The sequence below is a fragment of the Aspergillus pseudonomiae genome, assembly GCF_009193645.1.
Source record: "Aspergillus pseudonomiae strain CBS 119388 unplaced genomic scaffold BDV37scaffold_2, whole genome shotgun sequence".
Taxonomy (NCBI): domain Eukaryota; kingdom Fungi; phylum Ascomycota; class Eurotiomycetes; order Eurotiales; family Aspergillaceae; genus Aspergillus; species Aspergillus pseudonomiae.
In genome coordinates this window covers 184,488-205,371 of record NW_022475994.1, presented here as the reverse complement: position 1 = coordinate 205,371, position 20,884 = coordinate 184,488, and the positions used below count along the sequence as shown (strand labels likewise).

Below are 20,884 nucleotides of genomic sequence, written 5' to 3'. Positions count from 1 at the left end.
TAGTCTAGCGGCTTGGAACAGGAGTGAGCGACGGGGTGCTGTGAGGGCACAGTAATGATCAAAATTAAGCTATGCGACTCATAGGACTCTAACAAATGTGTATGATACCGACCAACTGAAGGAAGAGAGTACAATCTATAGATTTGGATTCTGCCTGAAGGATGTTAGTCAATTGAGGACGGATTGACAGAGCAGAATTCAAAAAAAGAATCCGGTTGTGCTTGGATCGAACGGTCTATGGATAAATTGGATTCTCGAGCAGAATTCTTTCGGCCGGGGAGAGTCAATTACATGTTTGTTTTCCATAACATTGGATTCACATTCCTCATGTCTTAATATTTCACTGTAACCGTGGCACTCAAAGACTTGGCTCTGAATCAAGGGATGGATTTTCAAGTCTTGACGTTATTGGGTTACATTGTCCAGCGCAAGGATAGGGCTGGAACAGCTGATCCCGGAGAAAGCAGCCAAACGAAGGGAGCCGAAGCCCCTGCCGCTTTGCTTATTTAACGCTGCCCTACCCGTTGACATATGTGACTATCTCCTGGCTATTGCAGAAACAAGCCCATGGTTTTGCTCCCAGAAGATTGGTAAGGCCAGAGGGTTGATTGCGTGGAGAAACATAGCACGATGATGGTTTCCATGCCCAGTGAAGGGGGGAAAAAAGCTCATGTTGAAACGCGGAGTATGCTATCTATAATACATTCAGCCTGCAATAAGAAATTTTAAAATGAGAGCGCCTTATCATGCACCAACTGGAACAGTTGATGGCAAACGTTACACTTTAGTTTTGTTGGCCAGGTTTCTCAAAGATAACTTTGCCTTCCTTCGTAAGAGTGGCAATGCTTTGAGCTGACCCTCTGACCTCCTGTTCTAATTGTTCAATGGTCCTTGTGGGCGCGGGGGCAGCATTGACGGCCTCCTCGTCGGCAGACGATTTCTTTTCCTCCGCGGGCTTTGCAGGTCCAATGGTTAGTCCTCTCGGGGCGCTTGCAATTTCATTGACTTCGTGCGAGGTGAGGACTTCGTTGATACGGGGACCACGCGTTTGTAAGAGAATAGTCGAGGGGCCATCGAATTGCAGGAAGAGCTGGTAGCAAGCAACATTAGCACCGCTTCACTATTCAAATCAATATGAAAGCCATACCCTGTCTCCCCAAATGGTCATCCGAGACCAAGTACGGATTTTATGGAAGATGTTCATCGCGGTTTTCCATGTATCGGAACCCGACATATCCCGAATGAACTTTGAATCCTGGATGAAGCTAGGCAAGCCCTTAAGACCTGGGACCTGGAATTTCAAGGTTGTGGATTTGAAGCGGTAAGGACGAGGGGGGTTGTTTGTCATTGTGTAAGCAACGACATTGCTTGATTGTGTTAGCATGGCTTCGACGTAGTGGCATCAATGAGTATATGCGACCATACCTTGGGTGGACGACGTATTGCTCTCCGGCCTTTACCTCGACCTGGTATAACTGACCCGTACCAACTAACGCTAGCAATCCTCTGCCAGTCACTTCGGAGCTACCCCAGTGAGACACGCTCTGCGCAAGTCAGCTTGGCTTTTCAATTGACGACATCCCTATTGGATTAACAAACCAGGCTTGTGTTGATTGTCGGTTTGATAGAAAGAGAACGGCCCGTCCAGGCAAGCAACGCACGTCTCTGCGCCACCATCCAATCCACGGAACCATCCAGGTGTACAACAGCGAAGGACGTGGTAGGCGACCGAACAGAAACTAGGGCAGTTACCGGGCTAGCCGACGAGACCTACCCAGGTGTTAGTTTCACCTTCCTATTGCTGATGTGGAAAGGGCCAAGCGAACCTTCTGGTAGAGAAATGGCACACCGACAACTGCTCTCCGGAATGGTTCGAGCACGCTCAACGTAGAAACCACCTGATAAGGTACCAGTAACCGTCAATAGACCTATCGTAGAATATCGAATCGCAAAACGTGGAACTATCCCATACATTATCGGCCTTCCCACTCAGTCCCACCAATGTTCCTCGTCGGGTGAAGAGATTCTGCGAAGCGGATAGGGAGACGGACAATAACGAGTATGGAGCGCCGATAACGTCGAATCGCGCATCTGCATGCGTTAAACTATCAGCAGGAGTCCTTGGTTCAAATCGCCGGACAAGCACCTCTTGTACCGTCCCTGGAATTAGAGAAGTAAAATTACCTACCGGCAGACTCAGCTGAGTTAGGAGTGCCGACCACAGGCAGACTGTTTCCGTTGGCCGAAGATGGCTGTTCCGCAGCCGCGGCGCGAATCTGAAGGCATCTTGTCTGCCCTGCGCGATACAGTGATGGCCCTTGTCGCGCCCGCGGAGGGAGGACTCGGGTCCAGGACACAGCCCGTACACCTCGCCTCAAAGGTTGACTCATTGTCATGCCTGAGGAATGAGGAAATGGACCGGAGGAAGTGTAGGAGGAGGGGGAAAGGATTGAGATTGTATGTCTTTTGCCCGCAGGTTCAAGTTCTCCGCAACGGTACCAAAGACTGTATCGTAAATTCTTTGGTTCCTGATCGGGCAAAGCGTTTGGGTGGTTGGCCTTGGCGCCTGTGACGATAAAGGATAGCGGTAAGATTCAATTGCAGAAGTACGGATACAATGGAGGGTCGGGCAGACTGCTAGGTAGTTTACGGCCCGGGACCAGTAAATAAAATTCAGAAGAGCAACCACTCACTGGCCTTACGTCACAACGCAGTTCCCACTTCAGGCTAAGGTTAAGGCATCATTTATGGCTGCCAACACATCTGTTTTTTCTACTGTGTACTGCGACTAAAATCCCCACATTGATGTCTTGACTGCTGCTGCAGCTCACAGGGGACTAGCTATCGTGCACGTTAACCCACAACTTCCTTGTTTCCCCTTTTTTATTGTTTGATCATTCTGTGAAACTTTCAACAAGTTTAACTCATCTCCGAGACCCATGTCCCCGAATAGCTACAACTAGCTAAGAGCTCTCGACCCACCGCCCGGCTAGACATCGCTTTTCCACCATGAGCATCATCATCGTCGAGTAATCTACACCTGCGCGTGACGTAACTTTCTGCGCTGGATGCTTTTCTGAGCGATGGATTCGTCCATTCAGCGTTTGCTGAACGATAAGCTCTATGATCGGAGGAAACAGGGAGCCTTGGAGTAAGAGCAATGAAAGCTGTCAAAGCGCCTATGCAACGCAATACGTGCTGACTGAAGCCATAAAACAGGTTAGAGAAAGTTGTTCGAGATGCCGTTTTCAAAGGAGCACATGAAAATATCCAAAAAATTGTCGAGCAGCTATGCCATGACTACGCCTACGCAGTACATCAACCTCATGCGAGAAATGGCGGCTTGATCGGGTTGGCCGCAGCCTCCATCGCGCTTGGATCGGTGAGCATGCCGAAGATGCAGCATCTTTACTGTCGTTACTGAGAATAGGGTACTAGGAAGGTGTTGCGCCATACCTAAAAGAAATTGTAAAACCAGTGCTAGCTTGCTTCACCGACCAAGATGCGCGAGTCAGGTACTACGCTTGTGAGAGCATGTATAACATTGCCAAAGTTGCTAAGGGGGAGATTTTGTTGTTCTTTAATGAAATTTTCGATGCGTTGAGTAAAGTAAGTGAGCTAAGTATCATTAGTTCACCGCTGTCCTCGCTCCGGCCTTATTGCCTGTTCCCAACTGACATATTCCTAGTTGGCGTCCGATTCGGAGCTTTCAGTCAAAAACGGCGCAGAACTCCTTGATAGACTTGTTAAAGACATCGTGTCTGAATCCGCCGCATCTTATGTCTCGGTCTTGCAGCTTTCCGAGAAGCAAGAGACAGACCCGGAAGCTTTGGAAGACCCTGATCTTCCAACGGCATTTTCTCTTCCCATGTTTATACCGTTACTCAAAGATCGAATTGATGTTATCAGCCCATTCACTCGGATGTTCCTGGTATCATGGTTAACTTTGTTGGACACGATACCTGATCTTGAGCTTGTCTCATACTTGCCAGAATTTCTGGGGGGTCTGGTCAAATTTCTCGGTGACCCTAATAGAGACGTGAACGTTGCCACCCAAAACCTGCTAGATAGGTTCCTGTCAGAAATCAAGAGAATCGCTCGTCTCAAGAAAGGCATTGAAGAGAGTCGCAAGGGACAAGGAAGCGAGAATAGACAATCAACTACGAGTGACAGTATTAGCACAACTACTGATCAGACCGCTGCCGCCGAAACCGAGACTGAAACCGAAGATGGTACCAATGATGTTGCTATAGAAGATTCTGAGGTGGGCTCTACAATCGAGGAAGACGGCTTGCATGCGGACGGAGATTGGATTCCAGGACAAGATGTCCAAATAGATTACCCCATGATACTAGACATCTTGGTGGGCTTCGTTGACACATCTTATGGTAAGAAATTCCGAGCATGATCCCACTTAACGGACCTAGACTTACCGTCAGTAGAGGAAGAGATGCAGTTGACAGCGCTGCGATGGATCGATAGTTTCTTCGAAATAAGCCCCGAAGACATACTTCCATTCGTTCCACGTCTTCTGACCCAAGTACTTCCAGCTATGTCCAGTGGCTCAGACCATGTGCGGCAGGCCGCAAACCGAGTCAATACATCATTGCTAGAGTATATTGTGTCTCTATCTGAAGACACGTTATCGGATGAGACACGACAGTCATCATCTTCGAGACTAACATCTACACCTAACAAAGAGACTGAAAGGAGAGACTCTGCGCCAAACGCCAAACCCTCTGATGTATCATCCACCGCCTCTAGGAAGCAATCGGTGCAAGAGTCTACGCAAGAACCGACGCCTCGGAGCAGTGTCACGTCCACACCAGTGCCGCCTGCCGATCTTGATTATGCCGCGGCTGTCAACTCGCTTACACTGCAGTTCTTGAACGAGAATGAAGCTACAAGAGTAGCTGCCCTATCTTGGTTGATAATGCTACATCGGAAGGCTCCTAAAAAGGTGGTGGCATTCAACGATGGAACATTTCCTGCTCTGCTGAAAACACTGTCCGATCCAGCGGAGGCAGTAGTGACGAAGGATCTCCAGCTCTTATCCCAGATATCGCGGAATAGCGAAGATAGCTATTTCAAGTCGTTCATGGTGAACCTCCTTCAACTTTTCTCCACCGATAGGCATTTACTAGAGGTCCGCGGAAACCTCATTATCCGCCAGCTTTGTATGAATTTAAGCCCGGAGCGCATTTACAGAACTCTAGCCGACTGTCTTGAAAAGGAGGAGGTCAGTTTGCCTTGCACAAAGAGCCAATAGACATGCTAAATCCTCTTTGCGATATTAGGACATTGAATTCGCCAGTATTATGGTACAGAATCTTAACAATAACCTGATTACGGCGCCCGAGCTCTCCGGGCTGCGAAAACGACTACGAAACCTGGACACCAGAGTAACAGACCCGCTTCAGCCCACGCTTGGATGTTGTAACTAACAATATGCATAGGAGGGCCAGATGTTCTTTGTAGCGTTATTTAGGTCTTGGTGTCACAACTCTGTCTCCACGTTTTCACTGTGTCTGCTTGCACAAGCATATGAGCAAGCCTACAACCTTCTTCAAGTTTTGTCAGTATGGGCATATCTATACTTGCTGAAATGTCCTAACCAAATTTTCCAGTGCCGAGCTCGAAATGACTGTCAATAATTTGATCCAAATCGATAAGCTGGTCCAGCTTTTGGAGTCACCTGTCTTCACCTGTAAGTTGTTGATTTTTGGCCCTTCTGGTTGCTTTCGGTATACCTTATTGATGAGCGCTCATTTGTTGGTAGATCTCCGACTTCAACTGCTGGAACCAGAAAGTTATCCATACCTCTACAAATGTCTCTATGGTGTCCTCATGCTCCTTCCGCAGAGCTCTGCCTTCGCGGCTTTAAAGAATCGTTTAAATAGCGTTAGCAACATTGGCCTTCTCCATACACCTCGACTGTAAGCACACATGAAACCCACCACAAGAATGAAAGCCAGTCTCAATTACTCCCATACTGACAGAAACCATTCTCACAGTTCCGCGATGGTCTCAGCCTCCGGCTCAAGCGCCTACGATCGCTCGACAGGCAGCCGCCTCAAACGCGAAGAGAACACCATCCGCTGGGTCGAACTCCTGGATAAATTCAAAACCGTCCAGGAAAAGGCTCGCCGAGCCCTCCGTGCAAGGGAACGTCCCTTCGACGACGGCGTCCCCGGCTTCCAGGGTCATTCGTTAGCTGCCGCCCTCTCTGCTGCAGACCAAGCGCGGAACAAGGAACGGGCCAACCTCCCCGATACACCGCGAACAGGCCTAGGTCTTGGAGCCGGTGCCGAGGGACGGCGGAGTCCTGCTGATATGGGAAACCAAAAAGGTGGTTCTATCCTAGGTGCTGCGCATAGACATAAAACCAGTCTTCCTAATTTGGGACGACTGGGTATAGGGAGTAGGAAGTCGAAACGGTAATCGGGGTCGCTCTGTTGGAAGGTTGATGCTGTTTGTGACAATATGTGCTTGTTTCTGATGTAGCTACACGGAGGTTGTCTCGTCGGTCGCCGTGTATAGTGCTTGTTTTACGGTGTTCCTCAAGAAGAGTTTGCGGCTACTTGTCTGAGGTATCACACACGTCCGTTATCTAAACCTAGCGCCTTTTCACCTCTACCTCTAGACATATCACTTAGTGGTCATTGCATCTTTTTTCTCGAATTCTCAAAGAAGTGCGTATAGAATGTATGTACAGTTGAAGGGTCAAGTATTTGAAGAGAAGGGAAGCTCAGACAAGCTAAGAATCAAGTCGCTCAAGTCGAGAGAAAGTATGGACGAATCCAAGAAAAAAAAATCTACCATAGCGTAGTTCCTTTTGCTATACCAAAAAAGAATCTCAACGCTAGGTAAGTTGGAGTCGAAGGAGAAGGTAAAAAAAAATCGAACCAGATCGTACAAGGCAACACAGCGTTAACTAGAACACCCAAAGAGACTCCGGTGATACCAAAAGGAAATGCCAAAGTAGATATGACGTCAGTCAGACTGAGAAATGGACGTGCATGCCTGTCCTGCGGGGTACTGTACAGGTTTCTGCGTGGTCAAGCATGCAAGGCTAATCGGATCGTGCCGAAGGGAAATCAGGGGTGTGCTGCTTGTGTCTCAGATCGAAGGAGGTCGGTCCAGTTCGCCCCCTCAGATGAAGAAAGCATGAACTTTTATCTTTCGTTCATTTCTCAGCCATGAATGGAATAGCGGGACATATAACGGTCGGAAGTGTCGTCACATCCTCCACACGAAACGTAATGCCGAGGATATATAATCAAAAGCAAGCGCAGAAAAACGTCAAATTAAATGGTTTCGTCACCGGCAACGCGAATCGCTGGATGATGATACACCCCACGAAGGGGATTTCCAGTAACTGCCGGTGGAGTGCTTGGAGACTGACCCTGGCGAGTTCGATCCGTTGCTATATACATATTCACCGTCAACGTACTGGACACCTGAGAATGTGCTCCGGTGTTTGCGACGAGCATAGCGCTGCTCTAGGCGGTAAAGTTCGATTTCTAAGCAGAATAGCGGTTAGCAACGGGGCTATAATTCGAACAGTTCTCCCTGAGTCGAGGTCGAGATGGCGTAGGAGACATACTTGCTTGTAACTTCTCGAAGAAACCCATTGTGTATGTGAATTTTGCGAAGTAAAACTTTTGATCCGTTGGTATTCCACAAGTACTTGATCAGACAGTCAATTGGTTTGATTTCTGAGCGGGTATGCAGAGATGGTTCGACAGGAGATCAAGAAATTGCAACGTCCGCAAACGGAAGCAGTCGCTGGTTTCGGGAGGGAAAGGTGGTAATGGTAACAGATAATGATTGTAAATAAGAGCTTGTTGCTTCGCTAGAAATGCCGACAATACGGGTTAGCGAAGAAAAACAATGATGGCGACGTTCAGAACGGCGCAGGGAAGGAAACCGAACCAAGACGACAATGGCTTACCTGGTGGAGCTATTGTATAGTTCTATAACCGACAAAAAAAGGAGTGATAGGAGGTATCAAATACCAGGATTTTGAGGCGGAGACCAATTGCCGGATGGAGAAGAGAGAAAAAGAAAAGAAAAGAGGAGAGGAGAGGAGAAAGAAGACGTTGGGAGACGAAAGAGTGGAATCAATAATTCTGGGGGAGCAAGCCGTGGGCGGGAGAGGGCAAACACGCCAATTTGATATGGCCACCAATAGTAATTCAATAATGAGTGGTTCAGACAAGATAGTAGCTGGTGTACTAGGTAGCGTCAAAAGGACTGATGGCTGAAGGAATGTGGGTGGTTCGACGAATGACGTTGATGCGTCAAAAGCCACTAGAAACTATGCGTGCGACCGCAAGACAAAGAAAGACAGACTGACAGAAAGAAAACTCAGATGAGTAAGAACGATAAGGAGGGGGGTGAAAACAGGACAAAAAGATCAAAAAGAGAAAGAAAAGAAGATGGGTCACAGAAGAAGCGAAGAATTGACGGGAGTCTAGAAAGACCCGGCCGCACGTCGCCTGGTGGACGGTCACTGAACCGAGAGGGGCAAAAAAACGTGGGATGGGGTTCGCCACTAGCCCACGTCCGGTCTAGCCAGGGGTCGGCCCCGTCCTCGGGCCGCCAGTTGGCCCGAATCACTACCCAGAATCTGATATTAATCCCGCACTAACCGGCCGACGATGGCCCATTGTGTTCACTAGACTCACTAGACTCACTAGACTCACTCTAATACCCCTGAACGCGTTCTAGTTCCTTGGTATTTTTTATCCGAGACAGCGTTCGAGTAAGTATCAGTAGTACGTAGTCCAAGCTGGCGCAATCATGGCATATACCCTCCTCCCGGGTTCGTTCGGACCATCCATGCACTTGGGAGTACTACATATGGACTATGGAGACCTTGGGACGAAGTACGGCACTAGTATGATGTACCATCGATTTGGGTGCCGCCTCGCTGATTCGGCGCTGTTCTTTGATCTCCACTTAGAACTGGACCTAATCTCGCCCTTTATTTTCCCAAGAACGGTACCGAATGCAGCGTTGATTATGCTAGTGTATTTCGTCACCAAGGACAAGGAAAGTTGTAGTACTGTATAGGACATCCGAAAGTATAGTATATATGATCTGGGGACAGTTTCAAGGTGTCTGCGAGAAATAAGAAATAAATACTCTATAGCCGTAGAACCTTTCTCGAGTCAAAAATATATTTATTGCTAAATTGAACCAGCAACTACCCAACTTCCAAAGTCTAGTTTCCTAACCGGCTCACGTTTGTCTAGATTCTGGCAGCACCTCTTTCCCAGCACCTTCCTCAAACTCGGTGTTACCTTCGGTCTCTGCGTTTTCAGCGAAAGACATTTCTTGGGCTATATAGTGCAGGTGATATGTTAGCTTTCGGTTCAGTGGACCCAACAGCGGCGAATGACGGGCTCCTTACCGTTCCACAGCTCAGCATAGATGCCATCAAGCTCAAGAAGTTCACGATGCGACCCCGTTTCTGCCACGCGGCCCTCCTTCAGCACAAGGATTTGGTCGCTGTCACAGATTGTTCGCAATCGATGAGCCACGAAAACGCTTGTCCGCGCCTTGTCTTTGAGAATGCTGTTAATGTTCTGTAACAAAGCCTGTTCCGTGTATGTGTCGAGAGCCGATGTCTGTATTGGTCAGTTAATTACTCGTCAGGCGTAGGATAATCCGAGACAAGGACTTACAGCTTCATCGAAAAACAGGAGTTCTGGGTCCTTTAATATCAGTCGTGAGATAGCTAATCGTTGCTTTTCACCACCGGATATCATCATTCCTCGTTCACCAACAGCGGTCTTATATCCTTCCGGTAGCTTCTCAATCAGTTCATGGATGTGCGCCCTTTGTGCAGCCTTGTGCACTTCTTCATCAGTAGCGTCAATTCTTCCATAGCGAATGTTGTGTGCGATAGAGTCATTGAAGAGAGGGGTATCCTGAGGCACAACACCAATGGCTTTCCGTAAGCTTTCGAGAGTCACATCCCGCACGTCCTGACCATCAACAAGAATACGGCCTTCTTGGACATCATAGTACCGGAACAATAATCTCAGGATGGTCGACTTGCCGCAGCCACTGGGTCCCACGATAGCAAACTTCTGGCCAGCAGGAATCGTAAAGCTTGCATTCTTGAGAATAGGGCGGTCCGGGTGATAACCAAAAGTCACATTTTCGAATTTGATCTCCCCTCCGCGGTGGAGCTGTAGAGGCTTCGCATTTGGCTTTTCCGTGATATTCACATTGACCTTCTGTAGGTTGAATAGGGTCTCCATGTCCAGCAAAGATTGACGTAATTCACGGTACACAGAGCCAAGGAAGTTCAGAGGAACTGACAGCTGGAAGACAAGCTGATTGACCATAACCAGGTCTCCAACTGTCAACGAACCACTGGCGACTCCATTTGCTGCGAGGTACATCATGCCGGCAAGCGCACTTGAAAAAATCATGTTTTGACCGGAATTGAGAAAGGCCAACGACGTCGTCACCTTGATAGAAGCGTCTTCATAAGCTTTAAGCGCCTTATCATACCGTGCGACCTCAAATTTCTCATTGTTAAAGTACTTGACAGCCTCGTAGTTGATCAGAGAATCCACGGCTACTGTGGCACCGCGGTTATCCGCAGCATTGGCCTGTTTCCGGAACTTGGTTCTCCATGCAGTAGTCGTTATTGTGAAAGCAGTGTATGCGACCATGGTCGCAGCTGTGATCGCAGCAAATTGCGCGCCATACTGATATGTCTGTCAATACGTCAGCAAAAGCCCAGGTTCATGTATGTACGTCTGTGCTGTACCAATATTCCGCACACAAGAGATATCTCCAGAGCCGTAGGAACCACGTGGAAGACCATCGATGTCAGTAGGAAGCTGATGCCTTTCGTTCCGCGATCAATTGCCCGAGTCAAGCCACCGGTTTGCCTGCTAAGGTGGAAATTAAGGTCTAGCCGTAATAGATGCTCGAATACATTCCGTGCGACTCTGCGGATTGCCTTCTGCGCAACGCTAGCGAATACGGCGTTTCGAAGTTCTTGGAAAAGTGTAGCGCCAATCCTCGTAACACCATCTGGAAGACTATCATTAGACAGGGGTACTGCGTTGTATGTGTATGCCTCGCTTACAAGCTATGATCATAGAACCTGCAACTGTATAGGCCGTCCCGCCAATTGCGGCAAAGTCCACATTCATCGAGTCGACAATGCTCTTGAAGTAGAATGGCACATTCACGTTGAGGAGCTAGACCCCACAAGGTAAGCTTCAATTGCAAAAACTAGGATGATTGCAGAATTATCACCAACCTTTGCTCCAACGAGTAACGATAGGGCGGTTCCGACACGCAGCTTCGTTCCCCAATCATCCTATGATATCACAATTAGTATCAAACATTCTCCAACCTACGACGGCTGCTCCAGGCCTTACCTTAGGCCAAAGATATTTGGCCATTTCTTTCATTATCGCCCAATCTGCCTTCCTTTGCTCCTTCTTTCCCACCGTAGTTTCGCTCAGAAGATCTCTCTTCGGCGTGCCCGCAGCATTCTGGGCATTCTTCGTTTTCTCGTCCGGCGATTGAGGTGCGAGCGGAGAACCGGAATTGGGTGTCTTCGGTGGTGAGGAAGGGTCTGAAGTGGTATTTTTGTTCAATAGACCTTTGCTCGTCGAGAATACTCTGAACTGGATGCTATGCCGTGTAGCTATCCGCGGCGTGGAGCGCGGGACTGCGGGACCGCGATGTGCGAAGTGCCCGGGGACACGGAGGCATGGCGGTCGGGCTGCCCGGGGCAGCATGGTGGTGAAATAAATATCGCAGCGACCGAGATAATGCGAGAACTGTGCTCTTATTCAAGGAACCATCATAATCGTGGTGGCGCTGCTGCGGAACTGCTGTCTCGTGAGGACCGCCGGGTTCGGAGGAAAAAGGTTCGGAAGTAAATGATGACTTCACAGCTCGATATTCCGAGGAATTGCTTTCCAATTTTGCGACAGACGGAGAACTGGTGGAAAGTAAATATTTCAACCAGCAGATGAAGAGGACTATATCATTCACGAAGGGTATTTAGCGAAGCAAGGCAAGCGACGAGGGTTATGAGATAGCACCAGTTGCGGCGGATCTGTCGCAATCGCCGAATCCATACCCTCAAGTTAGTTGAATTCAATCTTACCGACCGGCGGTAATTACAGTACTTGGCATACATGAACCACACAAGTTTGCGGCATTTTCTGCGTAAACGTGCGTTCCATTGCGGCATTTATGTATATGACTTCCTGGCCTAATCAATTCCGTGCTAATTCGCACCTCAAATGCTTCGCTCGGTATCGCTTCGGGCTTCATTAATTCATTTAATGCTGTCGAATCCTTCCTAGTGATTGAAGTGAATCAGAAGAGCCATCAAAATGCTACTTTAACAGTAACTCTGGGTGAGGAAGTGGTAAAGCCTCGGAGAATCGAGACAGTCGTGCCTTTGGTTCGATAAAGCCAAAGACTGGCTTTAGAGCCGACAACTCTGTTCTATGTAAGCGAAGTATATGTTGAGTGTACAAATCTCAGAAGAGGATGACGTATACTAGACTTTGAATTGCAGGAATGCGATCGCTATACATTAGATGATTAAACTAGCTCCAATATATATCTCTCGTCAACTCCCCGACCTCACTTCTTCACCCAGATGTTATCATCCCCATAACCATTGGCAATCCACGACTGAGGGAAGTATGACTCCAGAACTGTTTGCACGTAAGACTTGTCATCCACGCACATATCTCCGCCACTCGGTCCGATATGTGGGCAATGCTCCTTTGGTCGGTACTGCACCATATGCTTGTGCACCTCCCGGCAAAGCAAGGTATCTCTTCCCAGCTCATATGGGTCCCCGAACCTCTTCTCCTTCGTCAAGACATCCATACACTGTTGGCGATTCTCATACTGCTTATTAGTATCCTTGCAGTAATTCTCGCTAGTCTCGCAGATAGCCTCCGCCAGCACCTTAGTCAAATTTTCCTTAATCACAACTGGATCCGTCGTATTGAACTTCACCGCTGCAGCTTCAAACAGTGTTTTAACGAACCAGTCGAACCAACGGAAGGTAGCATCGTATTGGGTGACCTTGCCATCTTCATTGAAGGCCATCCACGAGTCAACGGTCAGCGGGAGAAGAACACCGAACGAAGTCGAATTGAAAGTGATCACTGTCGTAGCCGAGGCCATGTTCTGGTTGGCGACGAACTGTGTGATAGTGTAGTTGATTGCGACACCAGTTAAACTGAGGGAGTCTGGCTGTGAAAAAAGGCCGAAAATGTATTCGTTGTTCAGTTCTCGGCCGGGAAAGGTACGTGTAATATCGACACGTCCTTGGACCTTGTTCCTGTTAGTATCTATGCATAGGTAGGGGGCTTTAGGCTGGGGTTTTGAGCGTACATCTTCGGTGAATACGGAGTCATCTGTTGCGTTGATTTGCTTCAGATTAGCTGGGTAAAGGAAGTTCGTCCAGATATTGTTCTCCAAGGACCAGAGTTTATCAAAACCGAGATCAGGAGGGTCTGCTGCTGCAATGATAGCAGGGAGACATGAAACTGCTGCAAAGACAAGAGAGCGCATGGTGAAGATATCAATGTCTTTCTGTCTCTAGGGATCGATGTATATCCCGGACACGAAAGGCTTTTATATACGCCACTTCCCTACAGACATGATCTTCAAGTCAGACAAGAGGGTCAGACTAGTGATTTTGAATCACAAATTGGGCTTGGAATGCTATACTATGCATCAGCTGGCCTGCAACTTGGCAATCTGACATGGAGAGTTTGTGGCGCATCTATAATACGGACCAGAGCTAGGAATGCATTTGTCTCCTAGCATCTATCCCTTGCTTTAACCCTTCGCGAGAGGATGTATTGCCCCACACAAGCTCGTACTTTTTATTTGTCGAAAAATGTCTCTAAGAAGTCACTAGCTTGTATTCTGTCCCATAATGTTTTCTGTTTGGTTGTTGAGTTGTGGGATTCCATCGTCAACAAGGTTATTATGGCGGGAGCCTATGAGCACCAGTGACCTGGTCAGTCTATAAGAAGAACGAAAACTAAGCGATCCACTATCTGGGTGATCAAGTGGGTGCTTTGCTTAGGATATGCAGCTTCTCCAAACTTCACACGCAGAGGTCACTATAGTCTAAGCCCTCCTGTTGCTTATGGAAACATGTGGTTTGTTCAAGCTTGGTAGGTGGTAGCCCAAGCTGGAAAGGGATAACAAAAATATGTGAAGATCTACTCCTTGGTACCAGCATAAGACATGTCTGAGGCGTATGCTGCCTGCATAAGTAGATGAGGAACTACGCAGCATGGATCCAATATGTGCAGCATGAAATCTACCTATACCTGTATGTGCGTAGGCAACTTCAAGGAGGATATCGATATAGTCATCTATATCTTGTATTTCACTTTCTGCAGCAGGACAATCAGCAAAACTAAAATGTAAAAAAGGTTCCAGAGTTCACTCGAATGAATATTTGGAAAAAAAAAACAAAAAAAAAAAAAAAAAAAAAAAAAAAAAAAAAAAAAAAAAAAAAAAAAAAAAAAAAAAAAAAAAGAAGAAGAAATTAATGAGATGGAATGATAGGTTCACCTCTATTCTGTGTCAGGCGTTGGCCCGTGTTTATTGAAATAGTCATGAATATGGATGCATAGATTTGGTCCGTTCCACCTATGAATATGCCTCGTATTTCGGAAGTAAGCAAACAAGCCAGCTCAGCAATAATTCCTACGTAAGATTTCGCCAATCACAATCTCGTTGAGCGAGCTGTGGTTCAAATGATCAGCCGCGGAAGCCCGGATTGCTACTCACTGGGTTCACGACGACCAACGTCGCTAAGGTGACCTAAGCTCATGACTTGAGCTGAACAAGGACATCCCACTGAGAACAGTGAACACTCATTGGTTGTACAGCATAATGGTAGGAAAGGGTGTCCACCTGGGCAGGATAGGATTTCTTTCGCTTTGAGCTATTGGTAGAAAAAAGCAATCTGCAAAGGAATGGGATAGTGGCTTGCATAGGCAGGTGATCTGCATTGCTTAATGTCCTGGTAGTACTGGTACGAAGAGATATTCATCACATTTACCGCTATTAAGGAAGTGACTACGGAGTACTGTGCTCCTTATGAACGATATCGTAATCATATAATTATTATCTGAAAATATGAAAGATTGGCATGATAACCTCAATCGGCATTGTTCAAGTGACCATGGTAACTTCACATTATAATAGGCGCCCAAAACTCATGATCATAGACCTCATGTAGCCTATGATAGCAAAATGACAAAAACATAATATTGTGCTCAGCTGCACTGGTTGCCTAAATTGTCCCAAACTCATGGCTGTCATAGCATCAACTGCTTTGAACATCTAGCCAAAGCAACGCAGATATTTATAAGAGTTATAGGTCAGTGACTGATGTACTGAAATACTGCTGACACATCTCTTTCGCCGCTCTCCTGGCGCATCAGTAGGTCCTGAATCTTGCTGAGCGCACCCTTCTCGCCATCATTAACAAGATGATTCCAAGTGCTGGTATCGCCATACAACATAGCCTGTGCCTTGATGAATTGCGTTCCATCCGGTCTGCATCTCTTGCACTTGAAGGTGTCATGTGTGTCACTTCGAGTTTCAGGTTTAAATTGGAACAATTCGCGTAGAGACTCTAAGGAAAAATGTCGCTCAACGTCCTCCGCTGAATCCACAACGCATGAGGACAGTGATTGCTTATGAGATTGCCGTTGGAAAATCTTCTCCTCAATTGAGCCGGTCGCGATGAAGCGGTACACGAAGCAGTCTTTCTTCTGGCCATCACGCCATACTCGCGCCAATGCTTGTTGATCAGCGGCTGGGTTCCAATCTGGGTCAAACAGCACGAGGCGATTGGCGCCTATTAAATTGAGGCCACATCCGCCGGCTTTGCTGCTAAGGAGGAATACAAACTCTTCCCCGTCCGGGTTATTAAACTTGTCGACGAGCTTTTGCCGCTTATTCACATTCATAGTACCATCTAGCCTCAATGAGCCATATCCCCTTGACCTGCATAGCTTTTCGAACAGGTCAAGTGTCTGTGTGTAGTTACTAATGAGAACAATTTTGTCGTTGGTGTCCTGGCGTATGCGTGCTAGCATTCGATCCAGAACCATCATTTTCCCCGAATACCAAGATTTGATATCACGGTCACGCCCTCTTGCCTCAGGTGGGACATAATCCTCAGGGAATGCGAATTCACACCCCGGAAGGTCGGTGGAAAGGTTAAGTAGATCAGGGTGGTTGCAGAGCTTCTTCAAAAGGCCGATTGCCTTAAGGGGTTGGCTTCCTTTGCCCCTAAGCAAGCTCCTAATCTCTGGACTTTGAATGAAGTGGTTATAGAGGTCGAGTTGGAATTGGGATAAGTTGCAGAAAACAACATGCTCATACTTGACGGGCAAGTACTTCGTCAATATGTCATTTGTTCGGCGGATAATGAATTTGTTGACAATGGTTGAGAGTTCAGCGAGACATTCATCGCCTTTCTTTTTGTCTTCGTCCGACCCTGCAGCATCCCTTCCTCTGAGAATAGGCAATTCAAACCTTTTCCGAAATTCATTCTGCGACCCTAATAAATCTGGATTGGCAAAGTTAAGCAGGGCGAAATATTCCGAAAGGTCGTTTTGAATAGGGGTTCCTGACAAGATAACACGACGTTGCACATTTAGACTGTTTAGTGCAGTCCATGTTAAACTATCCTTATTTTTGAGCCGATGACCTTCGTCGCAAAGAAGTAGCCCTATGGGACTATCTTTCAATACTTCAACATACATCCTGAGCGTTTCGTAGGACACAATGAGCACAGGTCGTACAACGGCGCGACCGGAAGCAATAGCCCATTGCTTGATCTGAGATGTGAGTTCTGTTTTCGAAGCTTTACCATCCACCGCAAAAGGAGTGATGGCATCTTTACCTAGCCATTTCACTGTGGTTGTTAACAGGCATTCAAAGTTCCAGGGCGCACTACTTACCAAGTTCATTGGCCCAGTTGCCAACCAGACTTGAGGGACAAGCAATGATACACTTCTGGATAAGGGTCTTGCCTGCCTCAGGAGACTGCTTGAGCAATGTCCACATCAATGAGATGCATTGTAGCTATCGCCGTCAGTCGAGACCATTGTTCAGAAGGGTCTGTTGGCCATACCGTTTTCCCTAGTCCCATGCCATCTGCCATTATACAGCCATGTGCGTTCTTATCGATCATACCGGTTGTGCAGCGGTATAAAAACTAAAAAAAAAACAGTTATGGTTAGTCTAACATCGCAAGAGAGTGTTGACTGGAACCGTCATGTTACCTTTACACCTTCAATTTGATGTGGACGTAGAACTTTTGCCAACCTTGGATCTATCACGACAGGAACCTTTGGACCAGATTCAACTTTCTTCTTGAGACCAAGTATGTCTGCTAAGCTCTTATGCACAAGGGGAGCGTCCAACTTGGGCTGTTCTTCTTCTGGCTTTCCATCGGCTGGCGACTTTGTTTCAGTGTTCTCACCGACATCATCAACAGTCGGATCATACAGCACTATCGCGAATTCTCCGCTAGGATCATGTAGAGGTTTCACAATAAATGTAGCACCTTGTCGCATCCCCAGAGTTGGTGCTGCTCTAGCGCCATTGTAGCTGTCAACCGCCTTATTGATTAAAGGTATCTTGAATCGTTGTTTGAATGTTGTCTCTTTATCTTTAGGTTTGAACACAGGGAACCTGTTCACATCTCTGGTGGCAAGTGCTAAACGTTCCTCGTTGGTATATGGTTTTTCACTATTGTCGTCCACACTCTCATCAGCTCCCGCATAATTCACCTTTCTTCGTTTTCTCGCAGGTTTATCAGACGTCCGTGTGGGTGTAGCAGATCCAGGGCATTTGAACGGTTTCGATAGGCGGTCAATGGACGTCGAGGACGGGGTCTGGAGGGATTTGGATAACGGTGTGTTTCCACCATCTTCCCTTCCACTCGGTCGTGGTCGATACCTTAAAAGAATTAGCGATTTATAGCATTAGGAGGTTGAACAGTTTCCTCCTTACATTTAAGGTAGTGATGCTACCTGGGCAGCCTTTCTGATACACGTACTAATAGGTAGGTTGGTGCCTGGCAGTCAATGTCACTTCCATAGACCCAAGAACAACGCGTTGCCGCTTCTTGGCGCGCTTCCCTGTGATTGCCCTAACACCAAAGTGTCACGCTGTCACGTGGTGATACCAGGGCTACTATGGAACCCCGCCACTATGACGAGCTCGCACCAAATGGAAGAAATGAATTAACCTTAAGACTACCGACTACAGTTGAGAGGTCGAAGTTTGATCTCATGTCCTCAGACTTCTGGGCTGGCTACCTTAGTGGGGCCATTGGGATCATCATCGGAAATCCTCTGGACCTTATCAAAGTTCGATTACAAGCCAGTCATGCTACACATGCAGGTGCAACATTGCCACACCAGCAATTGGGCCGTTTTGAGAGCACCAGCTCACTCGTGCGAGGTTAGCCAGCCACTGTGAAGTTCCCCGACAAGACGCATCAACTTACCTGCATATTAGGTGCTGCGGCCCCAATTCTCGGATATGGGGCTTTAAATGCTATTCTTTTTGTTGCCTATAACCGGTCATTGATGCTCTTGGACAGTTCTGTGACAGACCCCACAGACCCTCAAGGAATTCCACTGTATAAATTATGGCTTGCCGGTGCTGCAGGCGGAGTGGCCAGCTGGACTGTGTCGTCTCCGACTGAGTTTATCAAATGCAGAACGCAACTTGACACACGCCCGGGAGTGTCATCTTGGACCGTCGCCAAAGATACCATAAGAACCCTTGGCTGGAGGGGCCTTTATTATGGAGGAGCCATAACCTGTGCTCGAGACTCTATTGGCTATGGATTTTAGTACGCACAATGCTTCCCCGGATTTCTTCCCCCCCGCATGTTCTACTTAGAGTGCACTATTTACTTATAGTGTCACAGTTTCTGGACTTATGAGTATTGCAAACGTCTCATGGTTTCTAAGGATGATGATGCACAGCAGGCGGCAATCAAAGTACTGCTTTGCGGCGGTGTTGCCGGAGTAGCTACATGGGCTTCGGTTTATCCGCTGGACATGATCAAAACTAGATTGCAGGCGCAGGGGCTCGGGACACGTCCTGAAGACCAGCCTCTGGTGCGGTCTCAAAATGATAGACGGGCGCTGAACAGCTTTCAGCTCGCTAGGGAGACCTATCGGACAGAAGGGCTGAAGGCCTTCTATCGCGGGTTAGGAGTGTGTAGTGTAAGGGCTTTCATAGTAAATGCTGTCCAGGTATGTTTTTCCACATATACAGATCGGGGCCACAGCTAATCAAGCAATGTGTGTAATAGTGGGCAAGCTACGAGTGGCTCATGGTGTATCTCAACAACCCATGGAATCAGACACATGCGCAAGTTTCATAAATAGGGATATACTCGGGAGCAGATTGTCCTACGAATATTAAGTTATGTCCATGTATTGCGACTTGTAAGTAATACTCGCCCTAACTGAGTAGTGGCCGATATAGTGGAGCCCAATATACGAATGTCCGAGAAACGGCGATTCCGGTCGGGTCACCGCAACACGGAATCAGCGTACTCGGTAAATCGGGCGCCAAACTCTGGCGGTTTTCGGCGCATGTGGTTTCACGTGTTTCATGTGACCATGCCGGTCGCTGATTGGGCGAAAGGACTTGAGCTTTGCAACCAATAGCATTGTCTTCAAGACAACATCAACCCTCACGGATGAATTTTTTTCTGTCGCTTGCTTCTCGTTCAGCCTGTCCAAGAGACATATCCCCCTTCATATTGGCAATGTATATCCGATAGCTGCGGACACTCGTCAAGCGCGTATTAGTTGTAGAAGCTTAATCCTCCATGTCGACAACATTTTCTTCCAAGCGAAGGCCCTTATCGGTGCCTAAACCCACAGCGGCTTCAGCGACTTTCTGTGTATGAGGCTCTTCACGTAGGAGGCGAATTCTGTATGCACAGGATGCGCTCGAGTCAGCTTCAGATTGCGTGCGAAAGCTTGCGCCAATATGCGCTGGTCTGTTACTGACCTTCGTTTATGGTTTTTACCCTTTGTGTGGGCAACCAGGTTGTGTTCACTCTCAAACCATTTTGAGCACTCAACGCAGTAATGTTTTCCAAGTCCCGGTAGGTCCTCGGGGTCCTTGGTGGCTTTGTATTGCGCAAGGTGTTTGGGGGATTCAATATCAGCCCGAACCTGATCGTAATCCCTGTAGGTATCACTCCAGTCAGAATGTTTTTCGCAAATCCCTAAGACGTAGACAATAACTGAGAGTTGTAGTACCTTGTCCTGCGCTTTGTCTTAATTCTTCTCAAAGCGCCCATTTTGGATACCTATCTATCAGAACCAGCCTGCAGGTACTTTTTTTTTTTTTTGGCGTCGCAAAGTATTATCACCGATATACGGAACGATGCCAAAGCTTTAGTTGTTGCGAGAGCGGGTCAACAATCTCAAAATTTCCGCCTTTGTGTGCGTGAAAAGAATTTGGTGAAACATATCGCTCCTGATTGGCCAAAAGCCGGTCGGCTTGGCACCGGTCCGCGGGAAGGATGACCATCGGTAGGCCTCGGCTCTGACTCGGCTCTGTCAGCAGGCTGGGGTCGCTGTTACATCCATCTTTCGCAGGTTGTAATTTATGACGTTTCCATTTTTTCGGCACATTGCTCCGGAACAGCATCGCCCAGTTGCGTTTTAGGAGAAATAAGACAGCAGGGGCCCAATGAAGTTACTGCAGTAACGAATTACTACTAGTAATATCGCCTTGAACCTGCAATGAATCATCTAGAGGCCTTTGCACTTTGCCACATTACGCT

The 20,884-nt window shown here is 47.5% G+C and overlaps 7 protein-coding genes across 7 annotated transcripts; 2 read left to right on the top strand and 5 right to left on the bottom strand.

The window, feature by feature from the left end:
* Positions 1 to 91: 91 nt before the first annotated feature.
* Positions 92 to 2,676, bottom strand: BDV37DRAFT_77607 (AIM24 family protein). The gene is made up of 7 exons (XM_032091204.1): positions 2,189 to 2,676; positions 1,973 to 2,091; positions 1,827 to 1,898; positions 1,600 to 1,770; positions 1,426 to 1,544; positions 1,148 to 1,367; positions 92 to 1,090 (listed from the first exon to the last, which is right to left on the bottom strand). Exons 1-7 carry the CDS (start codon positions 2,394 to 2,396, stop codon positions 785 to 787), a joined length of 1,215 nt encoding a protein of 404 aa, XP_031946798.1. The 5' UTR covers positions 2,397 to 2,676; the 3' UTR covers positions 92 to 784.
* Positions 2,677 to 3,083: 407 nt separating this feature from the next.
* Positions 3,084 to 6,703, top strand: BDV37DRAFT_292663 (VAC14 family protein; the record flags this gene model as incomplete). Its single annotated transcript, XM_032089229.1, has 10 exons — positions 3,084 to 3,151; positions 3,220 to 3,382; positions 3,439 to 3,609; positions 3,689 to 4,388; positions 4,428 to 5,239; positions 5,298 to 5,402; positions 5,457 to 5,575; positions 5,628 to 5,707; positions 5,780 to 5,936; positions 6,015 to 6,703. 10 exons carry the CDS (start codon positions 3,084 to 3,086, stop codon positions 6,439 to 6,441), a joined length of 2,802 nt encoding a protein of 933 aa, XP_031946797.1. The 3' UTR covers positions 6,442 to 6,703.
* Positions 6,704 to 8,799: 2,096 nt separating this feature from the next.
* atm1 (ATP-binding cassette Fe/S cluster precursor transporter ATM1) lies at positions 8,800 to 12,098 on the bottom strand. The gene is made up of 7 exons (XM_032080569.1): positions 11,415 to 12,098; positions 11,294 to 11,353; positions 11,117 to 11,231; positions 10,793 to 11,061; positions 9,693 to 10,739; positions 9,419 to 9,635; positions 8,800 to 9,347 (listed from the first exon to the last, which is right to left on the bottom strand). Exons 1-7 carry the CDS (start codon positions 11,778 to 11,780, stop codon positions 9,247 to 9,249), a joined length of 2,175 nt encoding a protein of 724 aa, XP_031946796.1. The 5' UTR covers positions 11,781 to 12,098; the 3' UTR covers positions 8,800 to 9,246.
* A 544-nt stretch (positions 12,099 to 12,642) lies between these two features.
* Positions 12,643 to 13,587, bottom strand: BDV37DRAFT_277823 (uncharacterized protein; the record flags this gene model as incomplete). Its single annotated transcript, XM_032085873.1, has 2 exons — positions 12,643 to 13,347; positions 13,408 to 13,587. The coding sequence occupies 2 exons, from the start codon at positions 13,585 to 13,587 to the stop codon at positions 12,643 to 12,645; spliced, it is 885 nt and encodes a 294-aa protein (XP_031946795.1).
* Positions 13,588 to 15,297: 1,710 nt separating this feature from the next.
* On the bottom strand, positions 15,298 to 18,165 carry BDV37DRAFT_77527 (DNA-dependent ATPase RAD54). The gene is made up of 5 exons (XM_032091203.1): positions 18,073 to 18,165; positions 17,340 to 18,018; positions 17,189 to 17,272; positions 17,016 to 17,139; positions 15,298 to 16,969 (listed from the first exon to the last, which is right to left on the bottom strand). Coding segments are annotated over exons 1-5 (2,436 nt in total). The 5' UTR covers positions 18,075 to 18,165; the 3' UTR covers positions 15,298 to 15,422.
* A 92-nt stretch (positions 18,166 to 18,257) lies between these two features.
* Positions 18,258 to 19,462, top strand: BDV37DRAFT_277821 (putative mitochondrial carrier protein; the record flags this gene model as incomplete). The annotated part of the gene is made up of 4 exons (XM_032085872.1): positions 18,258 to 18,525; positions 18,583 to 18,922; positions 19,001 to 19,331; positions 19,391 to 19,462. The coding sequence occupies 4 exons, from the start codon at positions 18,258 to 18,260 to the stop codon at positions 19,460 to 19,462; spliced, it is 1,011 nt and encodes a 336-aa protein (XP_031946793.1).
* Positions 19,463 to 19,905: 443 nt separating this feature from the next.
* Positions 19,906 to 20,395, bottom strand: BDV37DRAFT_277820 (putative C2H2 finger domain protein; the record flags this gene model as incomplete). The annotated part of the gene is made up of 3 exons (XM_032085871.1): positions 19,906 to 20,020; positions 20,101 to 20,280; positions 20,355 to 20,395. The coding sequence occupies 3 exons, from the start codon at positions 20,393 to 20,395 to the stop codon at positions 19,906 to 19,908; spliced, it is 336 nt and encodes a 111-aa protein (XP_031946792.1).
* Positions 20,396 to 20,884: the final 489 nt, after the last annotated feature.

Coding starts and splice junctions, on each gene's coding strand:
- atm1 (XM_032080569.1), bottom strand. CDS start 11,780: ATGCTGCCCCGGGCAGCCCGACCGCCATGCCTCCGTGTCCCCGGGCAC. Junction 11,062..11,116: donor AGGTTCTATGATCATAGCTT/GTAAGCGAGGCA, acceptor ATAGTCTTCCAG/ATGGTGTTACGAGGATTGGC. Junction 9,636..9,692: donor TCCTGTTTTTCGATGAAGCT/GTAAGTCCTTGT, acceptor TGACCAATACAG/ACATCGGCTCTCGACACATA.
- BDV37DRAFT_77607 (XM_032091204.1), bottom strand. CDS start 2,396: ATGACAATGAGTCAACCTTTGAGGCGAGGTGTACGGGCTGTGTCCTGG. Junction 1,771..1,826: donor TGCCATTTCTCTACCAGAAG/GTTCGCTTGGCC, acceptor ACACCTGGGTAG/GTCTCGTCGGCTAGCCCGGT. Junction 1,368..1,425: donor CAATACGTCGTCCACCCAAG/GTATGGTCGCAT, acceptor AACACAATCAAG/CAATGTCGTTGCTTACACAA.
- BDV37DRAFT_77527 (XM_032091203.1), bottom strand. Junction 17,273..17,339: donor ATCAAATTGAAGGTGTAAAG/GTAACATGACGG, acceptor TTTTTTTTTTAG/TTTTTATACCGCTGCACAAC. Junction 16,970..17,015: donor CAACTGGGCCAATGAACTTG/GTAAGTAGTGCG, acceptor TAACAACCACAG/TGAAATGGCTAGGTAAAGAT.